Source organism: Dipodomys merriami, unplaced genomic scaffold (genome assembly GCF_024711535.1).
Source record: "Dipodomys merriami isolate MVZ:Mamm:240054 unplaced genomic scaffold, mDipMer1.0.p SCAF_70, whole genome shotgun sequence".
Taxonomy (NCBI): Eukaryota; Metazoa; Chordata; class Mammalia; order Rodentia; family Heteromyidae; genus Dipodomys; species Dipodomys merriami.
The window spans coordinates 1637807-1663247 of record NW_027206291.1 but is presented as its reverse complement, the minus strand read 5'-3'; the positions used below and the strand labels follow the sequence as shown (position 1 = coordinate 1663247).

General features: G+C 69.0%; 1 protein-coding gene across 8 annotated transcripts in view; it reads right to left on the bottom strand.

Annotated features, from left to right (window-relative positions):
* Positions 1–744: 744 nt before the first annotated feature.
* The window catches only part of LOC138817653 (epidermal growth factor receptor substrate 15-like 1), a 36621-nt gene continuing 11924 nt past the window's right edge, over positions 745–25441 (bottom strand). For 3 of the 8 annotated variants that reach the window (XM_070008165.1, XM_070008168.1, XM_070008166.1), the window contains exons 8-25: positions 24800–24859; positions 23469–23702; positions 21839–21996; positions 21368–21524; positions 20660–20745; positions 20506–20578; positions 19601–19762; positions 17727–17924; positions 16624–16752; positions 13183–13306; positions 12808–12858; positions 11875–12011; positions 11683–11740; positions 11164–11246; positions 7124–7253; positions 6736–6780; positions 2273–2457; positions 745–958 (exon numbers count right to left, since the gene is read on the bottom strand). In XM_070008165.1, coding sequence (XP_069864266.1) covers positions 815–958; positions 2273–2457; positions 6736–6780; positions 7124–7253; positions 11164–11246; positions 11683–11740; positions 11875–12011; positions 12808–12858; positions 13183–13306; positions 16624–16752; positions 17727–17924; positions 19601–19762; positions 20506–20578; positions 20660–20745; positions 21368–21524; positions 21839–21996; positions 23469–23702; positions 24800–24859 — 2214 coding nt within the window. In that variant the 3' untranslated portion in view covers positions 745–814. Of the gene's footprint in view, positions 959–2272; positions 2458–6735; positions 6781–7123; positions 7254–11163; positions 11247–11682; positions 11741–11874; positions 12012–12807; positions 12859–13182; positions 13307–16623; positions 16753–17726; positions 17925–19600; positions 19763–20505; positions 20579–20659; positions 20746–21367; positions 21525–21838; positions 21997–23468; positions 23703–24799; positions 24860–25441 lie in introns of those variants that run through there. The other 5 variants (XM_070008167.1, XM_070008169.1, XM_070008171.1 and 2 more) reach the window with 5 other exon arrangements.

Here is a 25441-nt window from a genome sequence, read left to right as displayed (position 1 = left end):
CTCTCCTCACAGGGTCGGGGTCAAGGTCAGGGTGAAGGTCACGTCATGGGCTGCAGGTGCAGGTCACAGGCCATGGTGACCAGCACCGCATTGGATGGCCGGGGCTAAAAATAGGGAGCTGGCTGGGGCGGGGCTTCCGGGTGTCCCGGGAGGGCCTGGAACTTTCTACAAATCTAAAATGGTCCTAAAAAAATGTTATGAAAAGCCAGAAACAAAGAGATGAACAGAGGAAGCTTCCGGGAGGGGGGGGGCCCAGATGGGGGGGCAGGGCCTGAGGTGCTGCCCCCGGCCCCCCCCCCTTTGTTCCTGGTCCCCGGTGGCCGGCCAGGCTCCCCGCGTGGCTCAGGCTGTGCTGACGTCACAAAGACAACTGGAAGCCGGCATGGCGGCTCCGAGGGAGCGCTCGCCGTAAGCGGGAGGCCCTGGGTCCGATTCCTCAGCACCACACACAGAAAAAGCCCGAAGTGGCACTGTGGCTCAAGGAGTAGAGCGCTTGCCTTGAGCTGAGGAGCTGAGGGGGCCCAGAGTTCAGGCCCCACGACCAGACCCCCCCCAAAAAAAAAGACCCGTGAATAGCAGCACAAATTTAGGACAAACTTCCTGTTTTCAGCTGTGAAAACATCATCCTGCAGTGTCCCAGCCTCCCCCCCGGCCTCTCCACCCGGGGCCTCCGACCCCGGCCTCTCCCACCCAGCAGCACCGCGCGCCCCGGGCTTCTGGGAGAAAGGAGAGAAGGGCTGGGTGTTTTGTATTAAAATATTATATTAATCATTCAAACTTCATTTTGTACAAGGAGTGCGCGTGCGCGCGCGTGCTAGGCGGGCATGTCGGCCTTGCTGAGCGCGATGGCCAGCTCCAGGTCCTCCTGCTCCTGCCGCCGCAGGCGCGCCAGCCGCTCCTGCTCCGCCTTGGCGCTCTCCCGCTTGGCCCAGGCCAGCTGCTGCTCCTCATTGCAGAACTGCAAGGGAAGGTGGGGCTCAGCGCGGGCGGCCACGGGAGCTCCGGATGAGGATTTGGGGGCCTTTCTTGAGATGGGTGGGGGTATTTGGGGGCCCTGGGCTGGGCTCCGGCCTCCGCTTCTTCCAGGAGCCCTGGCCCCGTTCCCCGCCTCTGCCCTGCGCCCCGGCCTGGGCGCAAAGAAGCCGCGGGCCCCGATCACACACCTGGGGCCGCAGAGTGCGGGCCCGTGGCGCAAGACCCCATCTCAATGCCGCCCCGGGAGGCCCCGCCACCCGCAGCTCCCGCCTGCAGTCCCAGAGACTCGGGAGGCTGGGATCTGAGGCTCGTGCCCCGCGGCCGGCCTGGGCCGGAACCTCTGAGCGACTCCTCTCTCCACTAAATCACTCGGAAAAGCAAAAGTGGTGCTGTGTCTCGCGCGGCAGAGCGCCAGCCAGCTCTGAGCACGCACCCGAGTTCAAGCCCGGGCCGGGTCTCCCCCACCCCTGATCCACTCCCTCCTCGGCTTCCACACGCCAGCCAGTCCTCCCTCCCCGCCCCTGCCCTTCTCTTCTGGAACCTTCCAACACATCACTGGGAGGAACACAAGGGCAGCGCGCAGCTGTGGAGACAGCCCAGGGCGCAGCTGCAGGGCAGGGGGCCTGGGGCCTCGGGGGGCTGCACGTCAGGTCCCAGAGAACTTTCCAGAAAAGGGGTCTCTGGTGTGGTCGTGATGACAGAGGCAGGGGCGCAGGGCGCCGTGACGGGCGGGCACCGTGGGTGCTGGCGGAGGTGAGCCGCGCCCCGCCCGCGCCCCGCCCGCCCCCGCCCGCGCCCCGCCCGCCCCCGCCGCCCCGCCCGCGCCCCGCCCGCCCCCGCCGGCCGCCCGCGCCCCTGCCCAACGCCCGCGCCCCCACCGCCCCGGCCACGGAAGCGGAGGCCCGCACCCGCACCCGCGCCCGCGCCCGCCGTTTGGGCGCTGACGGGGTGGGCGGCCTGTCTGCCACCCGTCCACCCTCCTTCCTCGGGGTGCCGGCAGCCCCCCGACACAGAGCCGCACCCCGACCCGGAGCCGGGGCCCAGGAGCCCATCTCACCCCCAAGAAGCACAACACAGAACCGAGAGCGTGCGGGGGACGCGCGGGGCGGCCGGGCGCGGCCCAGGCGGGGGGCGACGCCGGCACCGGCCAACCGCCGACAGCGCCGCGGCCGCGGGGGGCCGGGACGGGCCCGCCCGGGGTGCCCCTGCCGGGGTGGGGGCCCCGGGGTGCGGGAGCGGGCGCAGCGAGCCCCCCAACGCGGAAGCGGGGTGAGGGCGCGGGAGGGTCTCAACTTACAGAGGTGAAGTCGGCAAAGCCGGCGGGAGCGGCCTTAGAGGGGACAAAGGGGTCTGTTCCGCTAAGCGGCGCCCCCAGCCCCTCTCTATTTTGGAGCGGGTCGCCGGCGCGCGCCCCCCGCGGCTGGAGGGGCTCGGGGGGCGGGGGCTCCGCGGAGCCGGGCTGGCTCACGGGGGTGCTTTTACCTGGAGGGCGGGGGAGAGAACAGAACAGAGAGAGAGGACACGCGTGAGGCCGTGACCGGACGGGCGGGCGGGGCCGAGCGGCGGGGCTGCGCCAGCCCGGGACAGACCGCGGGGGCGCGCAGGCACGCAGGCGCGCGCAGGCACGCACGCGCACGCGCAGGGCCGGGCCGAGCCCCACGCGAGGAGGCCGGGCCTGCGGACGCCCTGGGCCCAGCCACGACCACAGCCCACCAGCGGCGTGACTGCGCGCGCAACACACACACGCGCGCGTGCGCCACGCCACGGCTGCCGCAGGGACCGCTGGGAAGGGCTGCCCCTGCACACACCTGCGGGACCGGCCTGGAGCCTGAGCCCACGCACACATGCGGCTGGGACCAGCCTGCCGCCCCGCTGCTCTACCGCGGCCTGCGGGCTCGGGTGGGAGGGGGTGCGGGGCTGGGGTGGGGGGGTGAGGGTTTGGGAGGGGGTGCGGGGCAGGGGTGGGGGGGTGAGAGGTTGGGAGGGGGTGCGGGGCAGGGGTGGGGGGGTGGGAGGGGGTGAGGGTTTGGGAGGGGGTGCGGGGCAGGGGTGGGGGGGTGGGAGGGGGTGAGGGTTTGGGAGGGGGTGCGGGGCAGGGGTGGGGGGTGAGAGGTTGGGAGGGGGTGAGGGGCAGGGGTGGGGGGTGAGAGGTGGGAGGGGGTGTGGGGGGTGGGAGGGGGTGAGGGGTGGGAGGAGGTGCGGGGCAGGGGTGGGAGAGGGTGAGGGGTTGGGGTTGGGCTGGGGTGCGGGGCAGGGGTGGAGGGGTGAGAGGTTGGAAGGGGGTGAGGGGTTGGGAGGGGGTGCGGGGTAGGGAGGGGGTGCGGGGCAGGGGTGGGGGGGTGGGAGGGGGTGAGAGGTGGGAGGGAGTGCGGGGGGGTAGGAGGGGGTGAGGGGTGGGAGGAGGTGCGGGGCAGGGGTGGGGGGTGAGAGGTTGGGAGGGGGTGAGTGGGAGGGGGTGAGGGGCAGGGGTGGGGGGGTGGGAGGGGGTGAGAGGTGGGAGGGGGTGCGGGGGGTGGGAGGGGGTGAGGGGTGGGAGGAGGTGCGGGGCAGGGGTGGGAGAGGGTGAGGGGTTGGGGTTGGGCTGGGGTGCGGGGCAGGGGTGGAGGGGTGAGAGGTTGGGAGGGGGTGAGGGGTTGGGAGGGGGGGTGGGGGGGTGGGAGGGGGTGAGAGGTGGGAGGGGGTGCGGGGGGGTAGGAGGGGGTGAGGGGTGGGAGGAGGTGCGGGGCAAGGGTGGGAGAGGGTGAGGGGTTGGGGTGGGAAGGGGTTGGGAGGGAGTGGGGGGCCTGGCCCTGCGGGGCTCCGTGTGGCGCACCCCCTCAAACAGGTTGTGGGGCGCCCGACCCGAGCCTGGGCCTGTGGTGCCATGGCTTCCCGGTCTGCCAGGACGGTTCCTCGGAGTCCCGCGGGGGCCGAGGGGAGGGGTGGGGCGCGGCTGCGGGCACGGCCGCAGTTTGGACGTTTGGACGGCTGCGGGCTGCGGGTCGGGTCGGGTCGGTCCGCGCCCCGGACCCGCCCTCCCTGGCTCGCTTGGGGGGGGGGGCTGAGGCGGCGCACACCGCACACCGCGGCTCCGCGCGCGGCCTCCACTCGGAGCGCAGGCCCGGCGCCCAGCGCGTGTGCGCACCGCCCCAAACACCGCAGCCGCGCCCGCCCTCGGCGCCCACGGGGGGAGGGGGGGCGAAGATACGAGTCAGAGGCCCCAACACCGATGCTCCCCCAAAACCATTTTCCAATCAGTAGAGAGCTGGGCCGTGGGGTGGGGGCTGGGCGTGGGGTGGAGGATGGGCTGTGGGGGGCTGGGCGTGGGGTGGAGGATGGGCGTGGGGTGGGGGCTGGGGGCTGGGCTGTGGGGGGCTGGGCGTGGGGTGGGGGCTGGGCGTGGGGTGGGGGCTGGGCTGTGGGGGGGCTGGGCGTGGGGTGGGGGGCTGGGCTGTGGGGGGGCTGGGCGTGGGGTGGGGGGCTGGGCATGGGGTGGGGGCTGGGCTGTGGGGGGGCTGGGCGTGGGGTGGGGGCTGGGCGTGGGGTGGGGGCTAGGCTGTGGGGGGGCTGGGCTGTGGGGTGGGGGGCTGGGCTGTGGGGAGCTGGGCGTGGGGTGGGGGCTGGGCGTGGGGTGGGGGCTGGGCTGTGGGGGGCTGGGCGTGGGGTGGGGGCTGGGCTGTGGGGGGCTGGGCGTGGGGTGGGGGCTGGGCTGTGGGGGGGCTGGGCGTGGGGTGGGGGCTGGGCTGTGGGGGGGCTGGGCGTGGGGTGGGGGGCTGGGCTGTGGGGGGGCTGGGCGTGGGGTGGGGGGCTGGGCTGTGGGGGGGCTGGGCCGTGGGGTGGGGGCTGGGCGTGGGGTGGGGGGCTGGGCTGTGGGGGGCTGGGCGTGGGGTGGGGGCTGGGCGTGGGGTGGGGGGCACTGCCCAGGCCCTGCAGGCACCCGGCGGCCGGGCTCTAGCGAAGCTGCTTTTCTGGAAAGTTCTAAGGCTCCCGAGGGCGCCCACGCGTGCCTCGCAGGCTGCCTGGCTCTGCGGCCCCTCCCGCGGGACGGTGAGGCCGGGCGCCCCGCACGCTCGCACCCCGCAGACGCTCCCCACGGGCGCAGGCGTGCGTGCCCGCGCGGGGCCTGCGTGGCGGGGGTCCCCGGGGCGGTGGACCCCAGACCCCGGGCTGCTCCCAGCACCGGGCACAGGGCAGGGCAGCACCAGCCAGGGGTGCGGGGCACAGAGCCAACGCTTCCGTCCGCAACCCAGCGCCAAGGTGCCACGGCCACCCACGACCCCCCACGACCCGGCCCCCCACGGCCCCCCACAACCCCCCACGACCCGGCCCCCCACGGCCTGCGCCCCCACGACCCGGCCCCCCACGGCCTGCGCCCCCACGGCCGGACCCCCACGCCCCACCTCCCGCGCCCCCCAGCGCGCACTCCAGCGGCCTCCGCGGTGGGGTGCGGGGTTCCTGGCCCCTGGGCCGGGTCGGGGCTCCCGGTGACCCCGCGTCGGGGCCGTTATCTCCGGGGCGCATCGTGGGAGCGGAACTGAGGTAGTTAAGCGGGGCCGAGGCGCTAACCGCGCTCGGCGCTGGCACCGTAAACATGAGGTCGGGGCGCGAGGAGGCCCCCGACCTGACCCCCGCCCCGTCCTGGGGCCCCCAGGAGCCGGGCAAGGCCTTGCAGGGGCGGGGACCCCAAAGCCACGGGGGTCGAGCCTTCCCTGGGCTGTGTGGCGGGAGCGCGGAGAGAGGGACCTGGGGCTGGGGGGGGCGGGTGGCCGGTGGAGGGGGAGGGGCCCGGCGGGTGGAGGGGGAGGGCCCGGCCGGTGGAGGGGGAGGGCCCGGCCGGTGGAGGGGGAGGGCCCGGCCGGTGGAGGGGGAGGGCCCGGCCGGTGGAGGGGCCCGTGGCGGCCTTGGCAGGGGCAGGAAGCGGCAGGGCGGGGCGCGGCCCAATCACTGGCGCCCACAGCCGTTTCCTGCACTTGAAAAAAATCTGTTTCTCTCTTTGCAAATCAACAACTTTTACCTAGAAACCCGAGAAACCCCGAGAGCGCCGCCGCCCGCGCGCGCGGCCGTTGCAGGGCGGCCGGCGCTGTTTACCTGGGGAGGCGCGCACCCCGACTCTAACCGACGGTTTCGGGGCGGCCGCGGGGCTGTTTTGCATCTGCTTCAAAGAAAGCGGTTCCCCGCCCCCCCACCTGCCGCCACCCCGTACCTTGACAGACCTTTCTAGAAAAACAGCCCAGGCTGCGCAGGCCCCGCCGCGGGCGGCTGGGGACCCCGCGCCCCGAACCGCACCACCGCGCGGTGCCCGGAGGCCTGGGAGCTGCGGCCTCCCCACGCGAGACGCGGACCCACGCGGGCGACCCGGGCACCCGCCGTGCCCACCCCGCCTGCTCCTCCCATGTTCTTGGGGGAAACTGAGGCTCGTGGGCTCAGCTCCCACCTTGATGTCCAAGGGTCCCGAGTGCGGGACGCCTGCTGCAATCCATCTTCCGGCCCCCAGCCCCAGGGCGGGGGCCGGGCCCTGCCTCGTCCCGCACGGCCCCAGCACCGGGCCTGGCCGCCGGGCTGCCGTGCTGCGTGAAGAGCAAGGGGAGGAGCGGGAGGAGCGGAGCGCGGGGCTCGCAGCACGCAGCACACGCCGCTAGCGCATGCGCATGCGTACACGCAGTCGGCAGGCACGGGTTGCCCACAGTCAGCACGCATGCGCGCGAGCCGTCAGTGCACAAACACGCAGGCCATTGATGCGCATGCGCCGTTAGCGCCCACGCGCGTGCCGTGGGAACGTACCGGACAGCAACGTGTACCGGGGGCCGCTTTCTGGAGCCTCCGCTTCTGGGTGGGAGAGTGAGGGGGAGGATCAGACTCCACCCCACACGGACCCGGCCTGCCCACGACACGCGAGACGCACACGTCCCGGGGACGTCCCCGCCTGTCCCGGCCTCTCCGGGCACAGCCGCCCGCGTCTTCCCCGCTCGTCCATGGGCGCTGGACGCGGAGCGGCTTCTGCTCCACGCGAGCCCGTGCCCCGCACGGCTGCAGCACCTGGCCGTGCAGCCGCTGGCCCACGCGCCTGTGCGCGCGCGTGGCACGTCCACCCGCTGGCTCCGCGCGCGCCCCCGCCCCACCCGAGCAGCGGCGGAGGCCGCGCCCCGCGCGGAGCCGGCCGCGTACTGACCGCTGGGCGGCTTGGGCCGAGGCGGAGCGGGCTTCTTGGGCGGCAGAGCCGGCGTGTGCTGCGCACCGTGAAAGGGGTCGTCTGAGAACGCCGCGCCTCCCACGGACGCGGGGAAAGGCCCAGGGGGGGGCTGCAAGAGAGGACACGGGAGAGGCAACACCGTCAGTCTCGCCAGGCCGCCGTGGATGGCGGCCGCTCCCCCTGGGCCCGGGCTCCCGCGCAGAGCCGTCCCCTAGCGCCCCCAGCCCAGCCCGAGTCCCTGCGTTCCCCACCCTCCGCACCCCACACCGGGCCCCGGCCCAGATCCAGCCCCCACCCCGCAAGGAGGGCGGGTGGTGGGCAGAAGGACGCACAAGCCACAGGTGGGAGGAGGAAGAGGAAGAGCACACAGTTGGTGGGTGGATGGGTGATGGAGCGAGGGTGGACCACCAGACGAGAGCACGCGCGGGTGAAGACGGAGAGGGTGCTGGCTCGGTTGGGGCCGGGCTGCCGGCCCAGCGGGGAGAAGCACCGCTTCACAAGAGCCAGCACCGGGCCAATCGGCGGCCTCCCAGGTGCCAGCGCCGCCCACGGGAGCCAGCGCTGGGCCAATCGGCGGCCTCCCAGGTGCCAGGCGCCGCCCACGGGAGCCAGCGCCGGGCCAATCGGCGGCCTCCCAGGTGCCAGGCGCCGCCCACGGGAGCCAGCGCCAGGCCAATCGGCGGCCTCCCAGGTGCCAGGCGCCGTCCCTACCATGCCTCCTCTATGCACAGGGAAATAGGCCTGGCATGGCGCTGCAGCCCGCTAGTTGGGCCTGCACCTGCGGTCAGGCTGCGGCTCCTGGGCACTGTGCCTAGCTGTGGGCTGCTGGGTCTAGGGTGGACGCTTCGAGCCACCGTCGGTGACGCTGGTGGACATGGGCAGGGACAGCGCAGGGGCTGCTGGGAGCCTCCGATGACAGGCTGCAGCCAGCCAGGCCTGCCCTGGCTGACTCAGTTTCCCCACCTTCAGTGCCACACGCACAGCCACAGGCCCTGGCTCAGCACCGTGAGGACGTGGTACCTGCGGGGCACGGGCTGGGGCACGTGCGGCCCGCACCCACCCACCCCGGCTCTCCCGACACCAAATACACTACACAGAAAATTCCAGAAGTTAATGCCCCTGGGCTCTGGATGGCTTCTGCGCACGGCTTGCGCCATGGCTGGTGAGGCGCTGTTTCCCGGGGTGTCAGTCCGGGCTGTGCTGGGCTGGCCCGAGCCCCTGGCTGCGGGCGGCCCGCACTGCCTCTGGCTGACCGGGAGCCCGCGGGGCGTGGGGTCGGCGGGCGTCACGGGTGTTCTCTGGAGAGCGGGTCCGGCTGTGTGGCCAGGCTGGCCTTGAACCCGGGTCCCCCCGAGCGCTGGCGTGCAGCCCTGCGGTCGCAGTGTTGTGCAAGGAATGGCGGAGGCCTGGGACGTCTCCCCAGGCACTGGGGGTCCCGGGCGGGCTCCCCATGCGCTCGGATCCTGCTGCGGTGGACCCGCTCAGGCATGTGCAGGTACAGAAGTGGTGACAGGCGGCCATCGGCCAAGCCCACCCGGCCAGGCACGAGGCGCACCCTCCCATCAGCGCGGAGCCAATCGGCGCCCTCCCATGTGACAATCCCACCCCCAGGGGCCAGCGCCGGCCAATCGGCGCCCTCCCATGTGACAACCCCACCCCCAGGGGCCAGCGCCGGCCAATCGGCGCCCTCCCAAGTGACAACCCCACCCCCAGGGGCCAGCGCCGGCCAATCGGCGCCCTCCCAGGTGACAGGCGCTACCCCCAGGAGCTGGGGTGCGGTGGCTGCTTTGAGCAGGGTTTGGGGGGCTGGGTCGAGGCCGGGGGTCCAAGCGGCCTCTGCAGAGTCGGGGGCTGACCTCTAGAAAGGTGGCCCTGCCTGCGGGGGCAGCGCAGCCCTGGAGAGCGCGGCCCAGGAGAGGGGAAAAGGAGAAGTCCCTGATGATGGACCATGGGGTGGGGGTGGGGACATGGAGGAGGCACGTGGCTCATGGGGGGCTCTCCCGGGCTCGGGCAGGGAGACCAGGGCGGGTTATGTAAGTGGCTCTCATTTTATTCTCAGGGCCCTCCACAAACACGTTTTGAGGAACTTATTTGCATCTCTTTCCTGGGCAGTGGGGGGATGCGATGGGGTCCAGGGCCTGGAGGGTGAGCAGGGTCTGCCAGGGGTGCCCAGCAAGAACACGCTCGGGAAGGAGGCTGGGGAGGACACAGGTGGAGGCTGGGGAGGACACAGGAGGAGGCTGGGGAGGAGGCTGGGGAGGAGGCTCAGGGAGGAGGCTGGGGAGGAGGCTGGGGAGGAGGCTCAGGGAGGAGGCTGGGGAAGACACAGGAGGAGGCTGGGGAGGACACAGGAGGAGGCTGGGGAGGAGGCTGGGGAGGAGGCTCAGGGAGGAGGCTGGGGAGGACACAGGAGGAGGCTGGGGAGGACACAGGAGGAGGCTGGGGAGGAGGCTGGGGAGGAGGCTGGGGAGGACACAGGAGGAGGCTGGGGAGAAGGCTGGGGAGGACACAGGAGGAGGCTGGGGAGGAGGCTCAGGGAGGAGGCTGGGGAGGACACAGGAGGAGGCTGGGGAGAAGGCTGGGGAGGACACAGGAGGAGGCTGGGGAGGAGGCTGGGGAGGAGGCTCAGGGAGGAGGCTGGGGAGGACACAGGAGGAGGCTGGGGAGAAGGCTCAGGGAGAGGCTGGGGTGGGTGCTGGCATTTGGGGTGTTGGCTGCCCCCCATTGCTGCTCCAGGCCCCACCCTGCCGGGGTAGGAGAGAGCTGAGTTTTTTTAAGCAAAGGAAAAAGAGAAAAGAAAAAGCCAGCTCAGGAAAACAACAGCGCGGCGGGCTCGGCTCGGCGCAGCGGCCGCGGTTTCGCTTCCCGGCAGTGCTGACACACCTGAGGTCGTTCTTGAAAAACAACGTAACCACAGCCCGCAGATGCGGCCCACAGACCGGCCCCAGGCCGCGTGGCCACGGCGGAGCTGCAGGGCGGCTCTGAGGGAAGGGCAGGCCGGGCCCAGCGAGGAGCTGCCCGCCCTGCCCGCCCTGCCCGCGGCCTCCGCGCGGCCCAGGCCTGCAGCCTGGCGGGGGTGGGAGGGTGTGGGGAGCACGCTGCAGGGGGCGCAGCCACGAGCGACGGGCTGCTGCCCCCGTGTGGCAGATGCGCCCCGTGTCAGGGGCGGACCCCGTGCTGAACACCCCACCCCTGCTGCAGGCGCCGCGCTCCCCTGAGTCCCGGCCCGGCCCACGGTGCCGCCCGGCCCACACGTCTGCACCGTCCCAGGCGGCCTGGAGCAGTGTGCAGTCGCCGCCCGTCTGGACCGCGTGTGGCCCCGGCGGCACAGGGCCGCGCGTGAGGAGCTGGGCCCGCGGGGCGCGGCGGCTCTCCACACCAGGATCAACCATGCACACAGAAAACCAGGAACCTCCGTGCCTGTGGGCATCGTGGGGCGCTTCTTGCCCTCGGCCCCTGTCCCACGTGCCAGGCCACCAGCTCCCGCGTCACACCAGGGAGAGGGGAGACCAGGGAGGACAGCGCGGCTCCCTGCACACGCACACGCTGAGAGATGCCCTGGGCACCGAGCACACGCCCATGGCCTCCTGGCCACGGCACTGTGCCGCCCCCTGCTGGCCAGTGCCCGTCCTGCAGCACACGCCGGCCCCACAGGGCTCCTGGGTGAAGCTGTGGCCACAGTGCGTGGGGGGGGGGGGACGGGGGACGGCGGCCTGGACGGGGCTCACACCAGGGGCGGTGCTCACGAGCTGGCTCTGCCCTGGGGAGGGGCCCCGGCGTCATTTCTTCCCCGGGGCAGGTCTATGCCCACTTCACGCTCCAGCCCCCTGCAGCCCGCGGGACGTGGCTTGGGCACCGCGGGCTTGCATGGCTCCGCCTCCCGCACCCACCCACTCCGGCCCAGTGCCGGTGCCCCCGGCCGGGCCCGAGCCATGCCACCCGTGTCAAGGGGGACACACGCCTGGGGGGGCAAGCCGGGGTTTCCCCCCCACCCCTACGGCGAGGCTCGCGCCCCTCACCTTGGACATCTGGCTGAAGTCAGCAAAGCCCTCGGCGCTGCCGAACGCCCCGCTCCCAAAGGGGTCCAGCGTCCCAAAGGGATCTGCAAGGCACCGGGAGGCAGGGGTCACGGCCAGGGACAGAATGCACCCCGTACCTCGGGGGTCAGGACAAGGCGGGGTCCCCAAGGCAGGGGGTTGCCGCGTGCGGGAACACGGGCCCCACAGCTCCTGCCTGCTCTGGCACAGGGCCCCTGCGTGGCCACAGCTCAGGGGGCAGGGGCCACGGCCTGCTGCCCCAGAGAGCTGGGAGGGGCGGAGGCAACAATGTCCGTGGCGAGGGGACACAGAGCTGTTTTCAGAGCCAGGGGTCATCACACAGCCCGGGCCGGTCAGTTGTACCTCCCAAGTAGGACTTACAGGCGTGCACCACTGTGCCCAGCCCGAGACACGCGTCTGCGGTGCTGTCTCCTTTGCCCCCGCCCCATGACTGCCCCCTGGAGAACATGAGGCCACGGGCAGGGGCCCAGGCCCACTCACCTGATGCTTTCGACACACCGGACGACGCGAAGGGCTCGCTGGCCTCGAATGGGTCGAGCTGAGGAGACAGGAGACGGTGGGTTTGTGGCCTCTCCAGACCCACGGGACCCCTGGGAGGGCAGGGGGGAGGGGGGAGAGTGGAGCACGGGGCCCTCGCGCCCTGGGCATGGGGGGCTGGTGGGCCGGGCTCACCGAGGCGGGTGCGCCGGGGGTCTTGGCGAAGGGGTCGGCGGCGAACGGGTCGCTCCGCGGCTGCTTCTTGGCGAAGGGGTCCGGGGCAGGGCCGCGGAAGGGGTCGCTCTCTCGGAAAGGGTCCCCACCAAAGGGATCTGGGGGGGGCGGTGGAGAGGTGAGTGGTGGAGGTGGCCTGGGAGGAGGTGACGGGGCAGGCACATGCATGGGAAGCTTGCGGGTGACAGGAATGGTTCTGATCTCACAGGACACTGTTGGAAAGGACCCTGGGGTTCGTGGGTGGGCGCCCCGTGGAGCCCCTTACCCCAGTGGGGGGTGGGGCACAGCGGCCCTGGCTGCGCAGGCAGCGGTCAGGATGCAGGCTGACCCGCTCACGCCTGCCCAGGCCGGGCAGCTTCTGTGCACGGCAGATCGCGGCCAGCGTGGGCCAGGGCGTGCGCAAGATGTGGAACTTGGCTGCGTGCAGAGGCTAGCTCTTCACGAGGCTGGGTTAAAAACCACCGACAGACAGCCAGTGCCAGTGGCTCTGCCTAGAATCCCAGAGGATCAAGGTTCCAGAAAGTTCCTAAGGCCCTCATCTCCATAGAAAAATGCGGGGCGTGGCAGGGGTTGCCTATCATCCCAGCTACATAGGAGATGGAGATCAGAGGTCAAAGCCCAGGCCAGCCTGGCCACACACCTCAAGCAGAGCAGCCCCTGCTTAGCCAGCGTGAAGCCTTGTGTTCAAGGCCTGGCACCAGCTTGCACACATGGAGATGAGCTTCATCTCAAGAGAATAAAATCCACCTGCTACCAAGCCGGGGCCTGTGTGGTGTGGAGGGCCGCCATCTGTGTGGGCAGCCGCCACCCCCTCCTTGTGAGGGTGTGGCCTGAGAGCCACCCGCCCCACCCCACCGCACCGCACCCCCGGCCGTGTCACCTTTGCCACCATACCTGTGATCGCTGTCTGCTGCTCCACAAATGGATCGTTCTGGAACGGGTCGCCTGCAGGGGGCAGGGGGAGGAACAATACTTGGGTCTGCCCGGCCTTTTTCTGCCTCGGGCCCATCCAGCTTTGGGAGGAGGAAACTCCCACCCGGCCCCCACGGGGTGGACACAGGCTGGGGGTCGCGAGCGTGGACTGGAGGGAGCGCCAGCCCCGGAATCACGCCACCTGCCCTTCCCCGCGTGGGCACGCGCTGATGCCCGCTGCTGGGGGCCGAGGCCGCCGACCCCACGGGCAGCACGTGCAGATGCGGACCCCCGGGGCGGCTGCCCGGCTCCCGTCGGAGGGCGGGCGCAGGGTGCGTGCCGGCGGGGCCCGTGTACCTTTGAAGGGGTCGGCTCCCTTGAAGGGGTCGGTCTGGAAGGGGTCGTCGGCCTGGAAGGGGTCGGCTGGCAGCTCCTGCGCGCTGCCGCTGAACAGCAGGGCTTTGCTCTTGAAAGGATCGTCCTGGAGCGGCGGAGCGGACAGGACGCGCTGGTCACTGCCACGGAGGACCAGAGCACGCCCCGGCCCGACCTCCGCCTGTCCAGCCACCCCGGACGCCACGGGAGAGGACAGCGGGCACTGGGCAACACGGGTGCAACGGGTAAGCCTGGAGCAACTAAAACAGTGCACCCAGTGGAGACAACCCGCATGCCCGCGGCGGCCGCGCAGGAAGGACGGAGCGCGGCTCCTCGCGCCCCCGGAACACTGCAGAGCCGTACCGCCGGAAGCAAGCCCGCGGCCCTGGGCACGGCAGGGAGCGGCGGGCGTGGCTCGAGCGGAGAGGCCTGCCCTCCTGAGCAGGAGCCCGTGTGAGTTCAACCCCCCCAGTTGCCACAAAAGGAAGAAAAGGAAGGGAGAAGTGAGTGAGATCCGGAGCCGGGCACTGGGGGCGCGGAAGCCCTGGAGGGGGACCCCAGGGCTGTGCTCAGCACCCTGAGAGACTGTGAGGGGAACGAAGCTTAATGTCTGAGCACAATGACATCTTCAGTCCCGGCTTACTGTGGGCTGGGTGCCGGGGCACACACCTGCAGCACCAGCTTGCGGGGAGGTGGAGGCAGGAGGATGGGTGCGGCTTGCCAGGCGGCTGAGAACACAGGTGATGGTTTGGGAGTGATTACAGGCCCCCAAAGACGTATTCAACAAGAGTGCTGTGGCCAGCGTATCCCCAGGGATGCTGGGTTTAGAAAAGAACCGAGGGTTGCAGCCTCAGCACTGGGCATGAAGTGCCCAGGAACACCGGATGAAGGAGGCCGGGAGGCACAGAGCGCTGGGTTGAGGAGGCAGGAGGGCGGGGCGGCGGCGCTGGATCTGGGCTGTGGCGCGACGGCCCCTTTCTCAGCCCAGGCTGTGGAGGACGTGGAGACCGCTGACCTGGGATGCAGCGCCCGGCGCCGCCCGCACCGGCTGCCCCCGATGGGAGGCCCAGCCAGTGCCGGGGCAAGCGCGAGACAGACAGACAGACAGACGGCTCCGAGGGCTGAGTGCCCTTGGCTCTCAGCTCCCACGAGCGTCCCCACTGAGGCCCAAGATTTGCGCTCACCCCACCCAAGAGCGTGGGGTCCAAGTCCTGTCCCGGCCAGCACGGGCCTGCGACTTGAGAGCCAAGAGAGGAGGAAGCAGGGCCCGAGCCGAGTGCGAGGCTCACGCCTGCGGTCCTGCCTACTGGAGAGGCGCACTCACAAGGATCCTGATTGGAGGCCGGCCCCCGCAGACACAGGGAGGCTGCAGGCCAGGCAGGGGCAGACAAGTCCTTGAGAGGCCGGCTCAACCGAAGCTGGGAGGAGGGGCGCGCGCCCCTGATCGCAGCCTCGATGGGAAGAGGGTCTGAACAGGCAAGGAGACCCTATCTCAAACACAGCCAGTGCCCAGAGCGTCTTGGCAGCACTGACTTATCAAGAGCAAGGCCTCCAAGTCAAACTCCGATAGTGCCCAAAGAGAAACATAAAACCCATAAAGACAGTGTGGCGTTGGAATGGAAGCTTCCAGTGAGTTGAGGCGGTGCGTCTGCAGGTGGGTACACCATGGGATGCAAGGCACAGGAACACGCGGGCTGTGGGCACACTACTCCCCCTCCGCCGTGTGACACAAGCTGGCGTGGGCTGGCCAGCGCCCCAGTGCTCCAGGAGGTAGCTGGGAACACTACTCCGCCCCTTTGCTGACTCGGGGAGTCTGAGTCCGTCTCCCCTGTCTCAGGAGCTGTGGGGTCCTGGAGACACCACCGTGGCCCATGGCTGCCGGAGGCATCCGCCGCTGTGCGGTGCACTGCTGCGCTGGGCTGTCCTGAGGGACGTGGGCCTGGCGTCCCGAGCCGCGGCCACCCCTCTGCCTGCTTAGGAAACACTCGCGCCAACTCTGCGGGGCCCTCGGCCATTCGGGTGACATTCCACCCTTTAAAAGGTGCAGGGCTCCCGCCTGTCATCCCAGCTACCCGGAGGCTGAGATCGGAGGTCGGGGCACCAAGACAGCAGGCAGAAAAGTCCATGGGACTCTGATCTCCCATGAACTACTAAGAAGCCGGAAGTGGGCTGCGGCTCACATGGTGGCGTGCCAGCGTGAGCAGGCGGCCGAGTGGGAAGGGGTGGGCAGCTGGGGCATGCACGCGCCGTGGATTTCGGGTGAGTGGATGCTGGGCAGCCGCCTGGAGGCTCTGCTGGTAAGGCACTGATGGCGCGGGGCGGGGCGGGGCGGGGCAGGAAGCTGCAGCCCCGCTGTGTGGTGGGTGGTCGGCTGGCCCTGGGTGATGTGAACAGGGCTCTGGGCGTGGGTCGCCCCACACCACTAAATGAAGAGGCGAATCAACACCTGTGGCGCAGGCCGGGCCGGGCCGGTGGCTCATGCCTGTAACCCCCACGCCCGAGGAGGCGGAGAGCGGAGCACTGGGGTCTGATGCCAGCCACGGCAGAAACATGGAGACTCTTATCTCCAATGAACCAGCAAAAGGCCGGAGGAGGAACTGTGGCTCAAGTGGCAGAGCGCCAGCCTTGAGTGGAAAAGGAGAAGCGCCCAGGCCGAGTGTGCGCGCGTAGTCACTCCGTGTAAATCTAACTCTAAACTAGGAACTTGAGAGCCGTTCCTAGAAAGTTCTAGAGGCCCGGTGGTGGCTTCCCCATCCTGGGGGAGCCGGCTCCCCGCTGGACCCCAAGGAGCCGCAGAGGCTCTGCCGGCGACGCAGCAGGGAACGGCACCGGTTCACAGTGTTTATTACAACGCAGACCCCAGGTGCGCCGCCGGGCCGGCTCCCCACGCAGCGCTCCTTCCCGGAAGGAGGAAGTGGCCAGAGGAGGGGCGGGAGGAAGATGCTGTCAATCAAGCCCGCCTGGACACCTAGCCCCCATAGCCCCCATTGCCGCCAGGGCCCCCAGAGCCCCCAGAGCCGCCAGGGCCCCCAGGGCCGCAGAGCCGCCAAGCACGCGCAGGGCGGGCGGCGGCGCAAGCAGAGTAGCGGGTAGAGAAGAGAGGAGGTGGCGGCGAAGGAAGAGGTTACAGAGGATGAGGAGAGGGAGGCCGAGGCCAGCCCAAGCCCGAGGGGCAGGAGGAGGAAGGCAGACCGCAGAGGTGGATGAGAGACCGAGAGACCAAGAGACCGAGAGACCGAGGCCCAACCGTGGCCTCGGGGCGCAGGAGGCCCGGCAGGCTGAGGCCTGGGCCAGTTGTTAGGCAGCGAGCGGAGCCGAGCGCGGAGCGAGGGCAGTGGGGTGGGACGGGGCAGGGCGGGGCGAGGATGGCATCGTGGGCACCTGCCAGGGCTGCAGGCGCGGTCGCGTCTACTCCACCGTTACCATGGCTCCAAATCCACCGCCGTCAGCCGGGGCGGCCGGGCCCGCGCCGTCCAGCGCCCGCTCGCACCGCGCCACGCCACGCTGCGCCTCCACGCGGCTCTCCTGCAACTGCGCCAGCGCGCTCCGGGCCTGCGGCAGAGCATGGGTGTGGGGGGCTGCCCTGTGTCCCCACCTGTTCCTGTTGGGCCCACACCATTCTCTCTGGCTCATCATGATTTCCCCTGGCAGACGCCAAGCCTGTATGCCTGCTCCTTCCTTCCTTGCTTCCTGCCTCCCTCCCTCCCTTCCAACCAGTACTGGGTATTATAACCCAGGGCTTCAGCTGGGCACTGCTGGCTCACGCCTGTCATGCTAGCTACTCAGGAGGCTGAGATCTGAGGATCGAGGTTCAAAGCCAGCCCAGGCAGGAAAGTCCATAAAACTGATCTCCAATTAACTACCAGAAAACAGGAAGTGGTGCTGTGGTTCAAGGGGTAGAGCACTCGCCTTGAGCTGAGACAGCGCCCAGGCCGAGTTCAAGCCCCACGACTGACAAAACCAAAAACAAAACCCAGGGTCTCAGGCTTCTGCTCTACCACTTAAACCATGCCTCCTGACTGGCTTTTTACAGGTTAATGGAGATGGAACCTTGTAGATCTTTCTACCCAATCTTCACATGCAATCCTTAGCCCTCAGTCCCCAGAGCGGCAGGGATTCGGGTCTGAACTGGGCACAGGGGGCGGCTGCACATTTTACCCGCTATGATCTCCTGTGACCTCAGGCCATTACCTAACTGTTGTTTCTGTCTCTCCAAAAAACAGAGCCCCAGAAATACCGAGTACGCGGGGCTGAGGCTCACGCCTGTAACCCTAGCTCCCTGGAAGGCTGAAAATGGGAGGCCCATGGATTGTGCCAGACTGCGAGAGCCCTTGGCGACTCCCAGCTGGGCTGTGTAGGAGACTGAGTGGGGGACGTGGGGGCCGGGTGGGACCGAGGGGACGCATGGAGACGCTGCTCTCCTGAGGGCCTCGGGACAGAGCGGCCCATGCCCGCCATCCCAGCATGGGGGGCCAGATGGGAGGAGAGCAAGTGAATCACGCGCATGCGTGCAGCCTCTGCTGTACCTGGCTGATCTCGTCCTGCGTGGACTGGAGGGACTTGATGATGGTGTCCAGCTGCGCGCGCCCGGCCTGCACGCTCTGCTCCAGCTGCGTCTCCTCCTGCTGCAGACGCGTGAGCTCTGCCCGGGCTCGGCTCAGGTCCTCCTCCTGGCTCCTCAGGTCCGACTCCTGAGACTGGATTTGCGTTTTCAACGACGAGATCTGAAAGAAGGGGACAAAGGCACTCAGCTGCCAGTGACCACGCACACAGACAGACTCCCCTACCAGCACAGGTGTGAGAGGTCAGCTCACAGCCAGAGCCGGAGATGGGCCACTGGCCTGCAATCCCGGGGGGCAGAGGCAGGAAGGTGCCGAATGCAGGCCAGCCTCGAGGGGGGAGGAGAGCTGGCCCCTAGGTCCCTTTCTCTTTAATGTGTGTGTAGACATGAATGCTTAATATAAAATAAGAAGGAGTAAGTCCATAGCGAAGATCCAGCCAGGCACCAGGGCGTGAGCCGCTCAGCAGGCTGTGAGAGTAAGCACCACGGCTGGCGGCCAGCCTGGGCAGAAAGCCCCAAGAGCCCTTGTCAAAGGAGGAGCAGGAGGGACTGGGGCTCACGCCGAACAAGTCAGCCTAACTGGCAGGTCGCGCCCAGGAAGCGCCTGAAGGAGAGACAGCCAATCCAAAAAATACCCAACAAGGGGCTGGGAAGGCGGCTCAGTGGTCGAGCGCTCGCTACCATGCATCAAGTCCTGGGTTCCAGTCCTCAGTACCACATACACAGAAAAAGCCCAAAGTGGCGCTGTGGCTCAAGTGGCAGAGCGCCAGCCTTGAGCAAAAAGAAGCTCAGTCCCTGAGTTCAAGTCCCAGGAGTGACAAAAAAAACAAAACAAAACCACCACAAAAATCCAGGCCTGGCCGGGCACTGGTGGCTCACGCCTGTAATCCTAGCTACTCAGGAGGCTGAGATCTGAGGATCGCGGTTCAAAGCCAGCCCGGGCAGGAGAGACTGTGAGACTCCTATCTCCAATAAACCACAAGAAAACCGGAAGTGGCGCTGTGGCTCAAGTGGTAGAGCGCTCGCCTTGAGCTGAAGAGCTGAGGGACAGCGCCCAGGCCCAGAGTTCAAGCCCCACGACCGACCAAAAAAAAAAAAAAAAAATCCAGGGCTGGAGGTGGGACGGGGCAGCGGAGCCAGCCACTGCCTGAGCGCAAAGCCGGGACGGGACAGGAAAATGAGAGTGGCGGGGATGGCAGGGAGGCAGCTCCTCACCTAGAAAGCAGCCCGGCCCAGAGCTTCCTCATGGCGACCCCACCCCCATGCAGAAAGGCGGGCGGCGGGGGTGGGGAGGGGTGGGGGTCGTCCCGCCCAGGTGCACAGGGAGGGCGTGGCTCTCAGGATTGCTTGCTGCCCCCGCATGGCAAGCAGCACGGACAGGAGGGGGGGCCGGCACCCCACCCTGTGCGTCCCAGGCCTGGGGCCTTGGTGTGTGGGAAGGTGGGGTCACAGGAGGTCGTGTGTGTGGGGGGGTCACAGGAGGTCGTGTGTGGGGGGGTCACAGGAGGTCGTGTGTGGGTGTGGGGTCACAGGAGGTCGTGTGTGGGTGTGGGGTCACAGGAGGTCGTGTGTGGGTGTGGGGTCACAGGAGGTCATGTGTGGGTGGGGGTCACAGGAAGTCGTGTGTGGGTGTGGGGGGTCACAGGAGGTCGTGTGTGGGTGTGGGGGTCACAGGAGGTCGTGTGTGGGGGGGGTCACAGGAGGTCGTGTGTGGGTGTGGGGTCACAGGAGGTCGTGTGTGGGGGGGTCACAGGAGGTCGTGTGTGGGTGTGGGGGTCACAGGAGGTCGTGTGTGGGGGGGGGTCACAGGAGGTCGTGTGTGGTGGGGGTCACACACACCATCTGGGTCTCGTCCTGGCACTTCTGCCTGACGTCGCTCAGCATGTCCCGGAGCTTGGCCTTCTGCTGGTCCATCTCGTCCAGGCGGTCCTGCGCGTCCTGCTTCTGCGCCTCCAGCTCCTGCAGACTGCTCGTCTCCCTGTCCAGGTCGTTCTGGAGTTCCTGGGGGACAGGGGTGGGTACGTGACAAAGTCAGCTCATGATGACCCGGATGACAAATCAGTGGGGGGGGGGGTGGGGGGGAGGGAGGGCGGCCTGGCGCTGGGGGCTCACACCTGCAATCCCAGCTACTCAAAAGGCTGAGGATCTGAGGACCGAGGTTCAGAGCCAGCCCAGGCAGCCAAGACCATGAGATTCTGATCTGCAGTGGACCACCAAAAAGCTGGAAGTAGAGCTGTGGCTCAAATAACAGAGCGTAAAAAGGCTCAAACAGAGAGCAAAAAGGCTAAGGGATACACTCAGGCCCTGAGTTCAAGTCCTACGATTGGCACACAAAATAATGGTGCACTGAGCCAAGTATTGGTGGCTTGGGCCTGTGATCATAACTGCGTAGGAGGCTGAGATTTAGAGGATCAAAGATTGAAGTCAGCCCAGGCAGGAAAGTTCTGGGGATTCCATCTTCAGGTAACCAACAAAAAATTGAGGTGTGATTCAAAGAACAGAGCGGTAGCTGAGCAAGGAAGCCAAACAATCATTAGCCCTGAGTTCAGGTCTCAGTACCAGACAAAGAAAGAGATAGAGAAAGGGAAGGAGGGGGAAAGCAAATGGAGCTGGCTGGAGGCAGACTCTCAATGGGCGCTCTCCTGGTGCGCTCTAGCCCCTGGTTCTCTCCCCAGAACCAGAACATCTTATGGGTGACTGAGAAGCCCCGAGTTCTGGGCCTGGCCCCCAGAGGATGGCGATACCTGGACTTCACTGGTTTTCTGTCGGATCGCCTCCTCCTTCTCCCGAATGTCCTGTTCCAGGGAAAACTTCTCCCTGAGACCAAGACAAACGAGTGAGTGAGAAATGGGGTCCAGCACAGGCGCCGGCCCGCCCGCTGCCAGGGCCAGCCCGCACCTCTGCAGCTGGGCGATCTCCTGGCTGATGTCGTCCAGCTCCTTCACTCCCGTGAACTCCCCGGGGCCCAGCGAGCTGGAGCTGTCCTAGGGTCAGACAGGCCGTCACTGAGGGCGGCGGCACCGGGGCTGGGGCGCAGGGTGGGCTCTGGAGGTCTCAGTGCGGGGCAGGGACACCCGCAGCCATCCGGGCCCTGGGGACGGGAGGGGCAGCACCACCTTGCCTGGGCTGCAGGGTGCAGGGCTACAGGGATGGGGCGGGGCCTGGGCTGCAGGGGCGGGGCCTAGGATGCAGGAGGCGGGACCACAGGGAGCAGGGGGCGTGGCCTGGGGCACAGAGCAGGGGCGGAGCGGTCCGGGGCCACAGGGAGCAGGGGGCGTGGCCTGGGGCACAGAGCAGGGGCGGGCCCGGGACCACAGGGAGCAGGGGGCGTGGCCTGGGGCACAGAGCAGGGGCGGGGGCGGGCCCGGGACCACAGGGAGCAGGGGGCGTGGCCTGGGGCACAGAGCAGGGGCGGGGGCGGGCCCGGGACCACAGGGAGCAGGGGGCGTGGCCTGGGGCACAGAGCAGGGGCGGGGGCGGGCCCGGGACCACAGGGAGCAGGGGGCGTGGCCTGGGGCACAGAGCAGGGGCGGAGCGGTCCGGGGCCACAGGGAGCAGGGGGCGGGGCCCGGGCCGGGGAGGCGGGGCGGGCCGGGGCGCACTCACCGGCAGGGGCGCGCCTCTCTCCGAGGGCGGGACCATGTCCGGCGAGAGGACCTGCGGCGGGTCCACGCCCTTGCTGACCTTCTGCTGAATGAAATACATAGCGAGCGCGAATTGGTCTTTGCTTAGCTTCCCCGTTTGCCTCGTATCGGCCAGGGCCCTGGAGAAACGTGGGGTGCGGTTACACACGGAGCGCCAGACCGCGGGGCCGGCCTCGGCCTCCGCCGGGCCCCACGCCGGCCAGCGGAGGGGCGCCGGGCCGGCCCACAGGGGTGTCCTCAGCTCCTGACCGGCCAGGGGGCACCCGCACCCCGCTACTGGGGGCTGAGGCGGGCGAGGGGTGTCCGAGTCTGGGGGGCCCGTCACTGAGCCGGCACAGCCCCGCCGCGCCGCCCTGGCGGAGCCCGGCGGAGGCCAGCGCCGCGGGGGGGGGGGGGGAGGGAGGCTGACCCTGACCCCGGGCCCGCGCCTCACCAGATGTGCGCCAGCAGGCTCTGGGTGAGGCCGGAGTGCATGAAGATGTCCTTCACCTCGTGGCCGCTCACGTAGCCGTCCAGGTCCAGGTCGGTCTGCAGGAAGACCTCGTCGAAGCGCAGCTTGTCCGCCACGGGCACCACCCAGGCCGCGGCCGGCTGCAACGGGAGGGCCGCCTCAGCCCCGCCCCCGCTGGCCCTAGCCCCGCCCCTGCTGGCCCTAGCCCCGCCCCAGAGCCCCGCCCACGCCTGCGCGCTGTGGCACTGAGGGGCGCCTCCGCCGGCCCTGACCCCGCACTGGAAGGGACACGGCCTGGGAAAGCAGGAGCGCGGGGGTGAGCTTGGAGGCCACGCACACGGCCCTGGCCTCCGGCACCACCTGCCCTGGTTTCCTAGGAAAAGGCACGCAAGCCAGGCAGGGCAGCACACGCCTGTGATCCCGGCAAAGAAGCGCCCAGCCTCCCTGGCGCATGGAGCCTGGAGTGCGGGCCTGACCTGCGCCCTCGCTCAGGGTGTGAACTCAGGGCTCTGCACCACTGGAGCTAGGCCCCAGTCCTGCTTTATGCTGGTCTAGTTTTGGGCTTCCCGTGGTTGCTGGGTTGACAGGCCCACGCCGCCGCTCTGCAGGCTGGCTTCAGACACGGTCCTTCCCATCTCAGCCTCCCAGGCAGCCTGGATGACAGCCATGAGGCCCGGCCCCCAGCTGAGCCTTTGCTCTGAGGCCGAGGGACTCCACTACAGCACCGGAAATGGGCGAAGGTGCTGCATGCCAGAGCCGCTGATGCCAGATGACACCAGCCAGGTGTCAGGGGCTCACGCCTCACATCCCAGCTACTCAGGAGGCTTGAGAGCTGGGAATCAAGGTTCAAAGCCAGCCTGGGCAGGACAATCGCTCAGAGTCTTAATCTCTGATAAACCAGGAGAAAACCAAAAGTGGCTTGTGGCTCAGGTGGTAGAGCGCTCACCTTGAGCTGAAGAGCTGAGGGAGAGCGCCCAGGCCCTAAGTTCAAGCACTAAGGCAGAGAGAGAGAGAGGGAGGGGGGAAAGAGGGAGAGGGAGAGGGAGAACATCTATCTCATCCTAAGTCATGGCTGTAACCCTTGCTACTTGGGAGAATGGGAGGATCACTGTTCAAAGCCAGCCTGGACACAAACGCTCACGAGACCCTCTTCTCAAGAGTGCCAGGCAAGCCGGGCGCTGGTGGCTCACGCCTGTAATCCTAGCTACTCAGGAGGCTGAGATCTGAGGATCGCGGTTCAAAGCCAGCCCGGGCAGGAGAGACCGTGAGACTCCTATCTCCAATAAACCACCAGAAAACCGGAAGTGGCGCTGTAGCTCAAGTGGTAGAGTGCTCGCCTTGAGCTGAAGAGCTGAGGGACAGCGCTCAGGCCCAGAGTTCAAGCCCCATGACTGACAAAAAAAAAAAAAAAAAGAGTGCCAGGCACAGTGCTGAGTGCCTATCGTCCCAGCTAAGATGTGAGCCGCAAGACAAACAGGTGGAGGCCGGGCGCAGCAGGGAGGGAAGCGAGGCCCTCTCCAGACACGCGGCCCGCAGCGGCGGAGAGCCCACTGGGCAAGCCAAGGCCGCGAGTTCGGGCCCTGGTGCTTAGACAGGCCTGGCGGCGCGTTACCTGCGGCTGCTTGGCACCGTGCTTGGGGGACAGGCTGCCCGCGCTGTTGAGGCTGCTCACGCTGCCGTGGGAGGGCGTGGAGCGCAGGCTGTCCTTGGGCGGGGGGCTAGCGGGCAGCACGGGCACGGCGCCGGGGAACGCGGCCTTCTTCCTCTTGGAGGGCGGGATGAGGGCGGGGGGCAGCGCGGAGGGCACCGGCTCCTTCTCCAGCGCCCGGTACACCAAGTGCATGGCCTGTGGGCCAGACCACGGGGTGAGGGCACGCCCCCCTCCGTGGGCCCCGCCCCTGGTCCCCGTGGGGCGTCCCGATGTCTGTGCAGGGGCTGCAGGCGCCAGGGCATGCGGCCAAGCTCGCTCTCTACACCTGAGGCTTTGCCGTCCTCAGTCTCTTCAGGGTCCAGACATACGACCCAGAAAGTTCTACAAGGCGGGGCCGCTCCTGCAACGCCTGTGCCTAGCCAGCGTCCCGGCTCGGAGGCTCCGTGCCACTCAACCGGGTGCGGGGACTACAGGTCTGTGCCTTGCCACTTGGCGTGGGGCCATCCAGGGCCCAGGGTCTGCCATCTGGGGGCGCTGTGCGGCTGGGGGGGTGTCAGGGCCCGGGGTCTGACACCTGGCGGCTCTGTGTGTGTGTGTGTGGGGTGTGTCGGGGCCTGGGGTCTGTCACCTGGGGGCTCTGTGTGTGTGGAAGGGGTCAGGGCCCGGGATCTGTCATCTGGAGGCTCTGTGCATCTGGGGGTTGGGGGCCGTTGGGACCCAGGGTCTGTGATCTGGGGCGCTGTGCAGTGGTGGGGCTTGGGGTCTGTCACCTGGGGGTTCTGTGTGTGGGGGGGTCGGGGCCCGGGGTCTGTCATCTGGGGGCACTGTGAGTCTGGGGATCGGGGCACAGGGTCTGTTATCTGGGGGTGCTGTGAGGCAGTAGGGGGATCGGGGCCCAGGGTCTGTCATCTGGGGGCGCTGTGCGTCTGGGATTTGTCATCTGGGGGTGCTGTGCGTCTGGGGATTGGGGCCAGGGGTCTGTCATCTGGGGGTGCTGTGTGGCAGTGGGGCCCGGAGTCTGTCATGTGGGGGTGCTGTGTGGCGGTGGGGCCTGGAGTCTGTCATGTGTGGGCGCTGTGCATCTCAGGGTCGGGGCCTGGGATCTGTCGTCTGGGGGCGCTGTGCAGCGGTGGGGGATCAGGGCCCGGGGCCTGTCATCGGGGGGCGCTGTGCGGCGGTGGGGGTTCGGGGCCTGTCATCTGGGGGCACTGTGCGGCGGTGGGGGTTCGGGGCCTGGGGCCCGTCATCTGGGGGCACTGGGCGGCGGTGGGGGGTCGGGGCCCGGGGCCTACCACGGCAAACTCGTCCCGGTCCAGGTGGCCGTCCTTGTCGATGTCGCTGAGGTCCCAGACCTGCGGGCACAGGCCGGGCGGGGTCGGCGAGGGTGGTGCAGGGTGACCCCGCCCCTCCGTGTGGGGGACAGCTGCGCGCGCCCGGCCCCGAGCGCCCGGCTGGGGAGGGGCTCTGGGAACCTCGGTTCCCCACGGCCACACAGGACCCTTCTCCCCACCCTGCCGGCCCTGTGACCCACCGGGTGCCACCGGCAGAGCCAGCGCGCGGCGCTCAGCGTGGGCTGAGAAAGGAGCCCACAGGACTCCGCCTCTCCTTCCAGCCTGAGCGGTGCAGCTGAACGGGGACCGTCAGGAGCCACCACGAGTGCACGCATGCGCAGGCGCGTGGACGCGCACGCTGCGGTGGAGGGGCCTCCACGAGTGCACGCATGCGCAGGCGCGTGGACGAGCACGCTGCGGTGGAGGGGCCTCCACGAGTGCACGCATGCGCAGGCGCGTGGACGCGCACGCTGCGGTGGAGGGGCCTCCACGAGTGCACGCATGCGCAGGCGCGTGGACGCGCACACTGCGGTGGAGGGGGCCTCCACGAGTGCACGCATGCGCAGACGCGCACACTGCGGTGGAGAGGCCTCCACGAGTGCA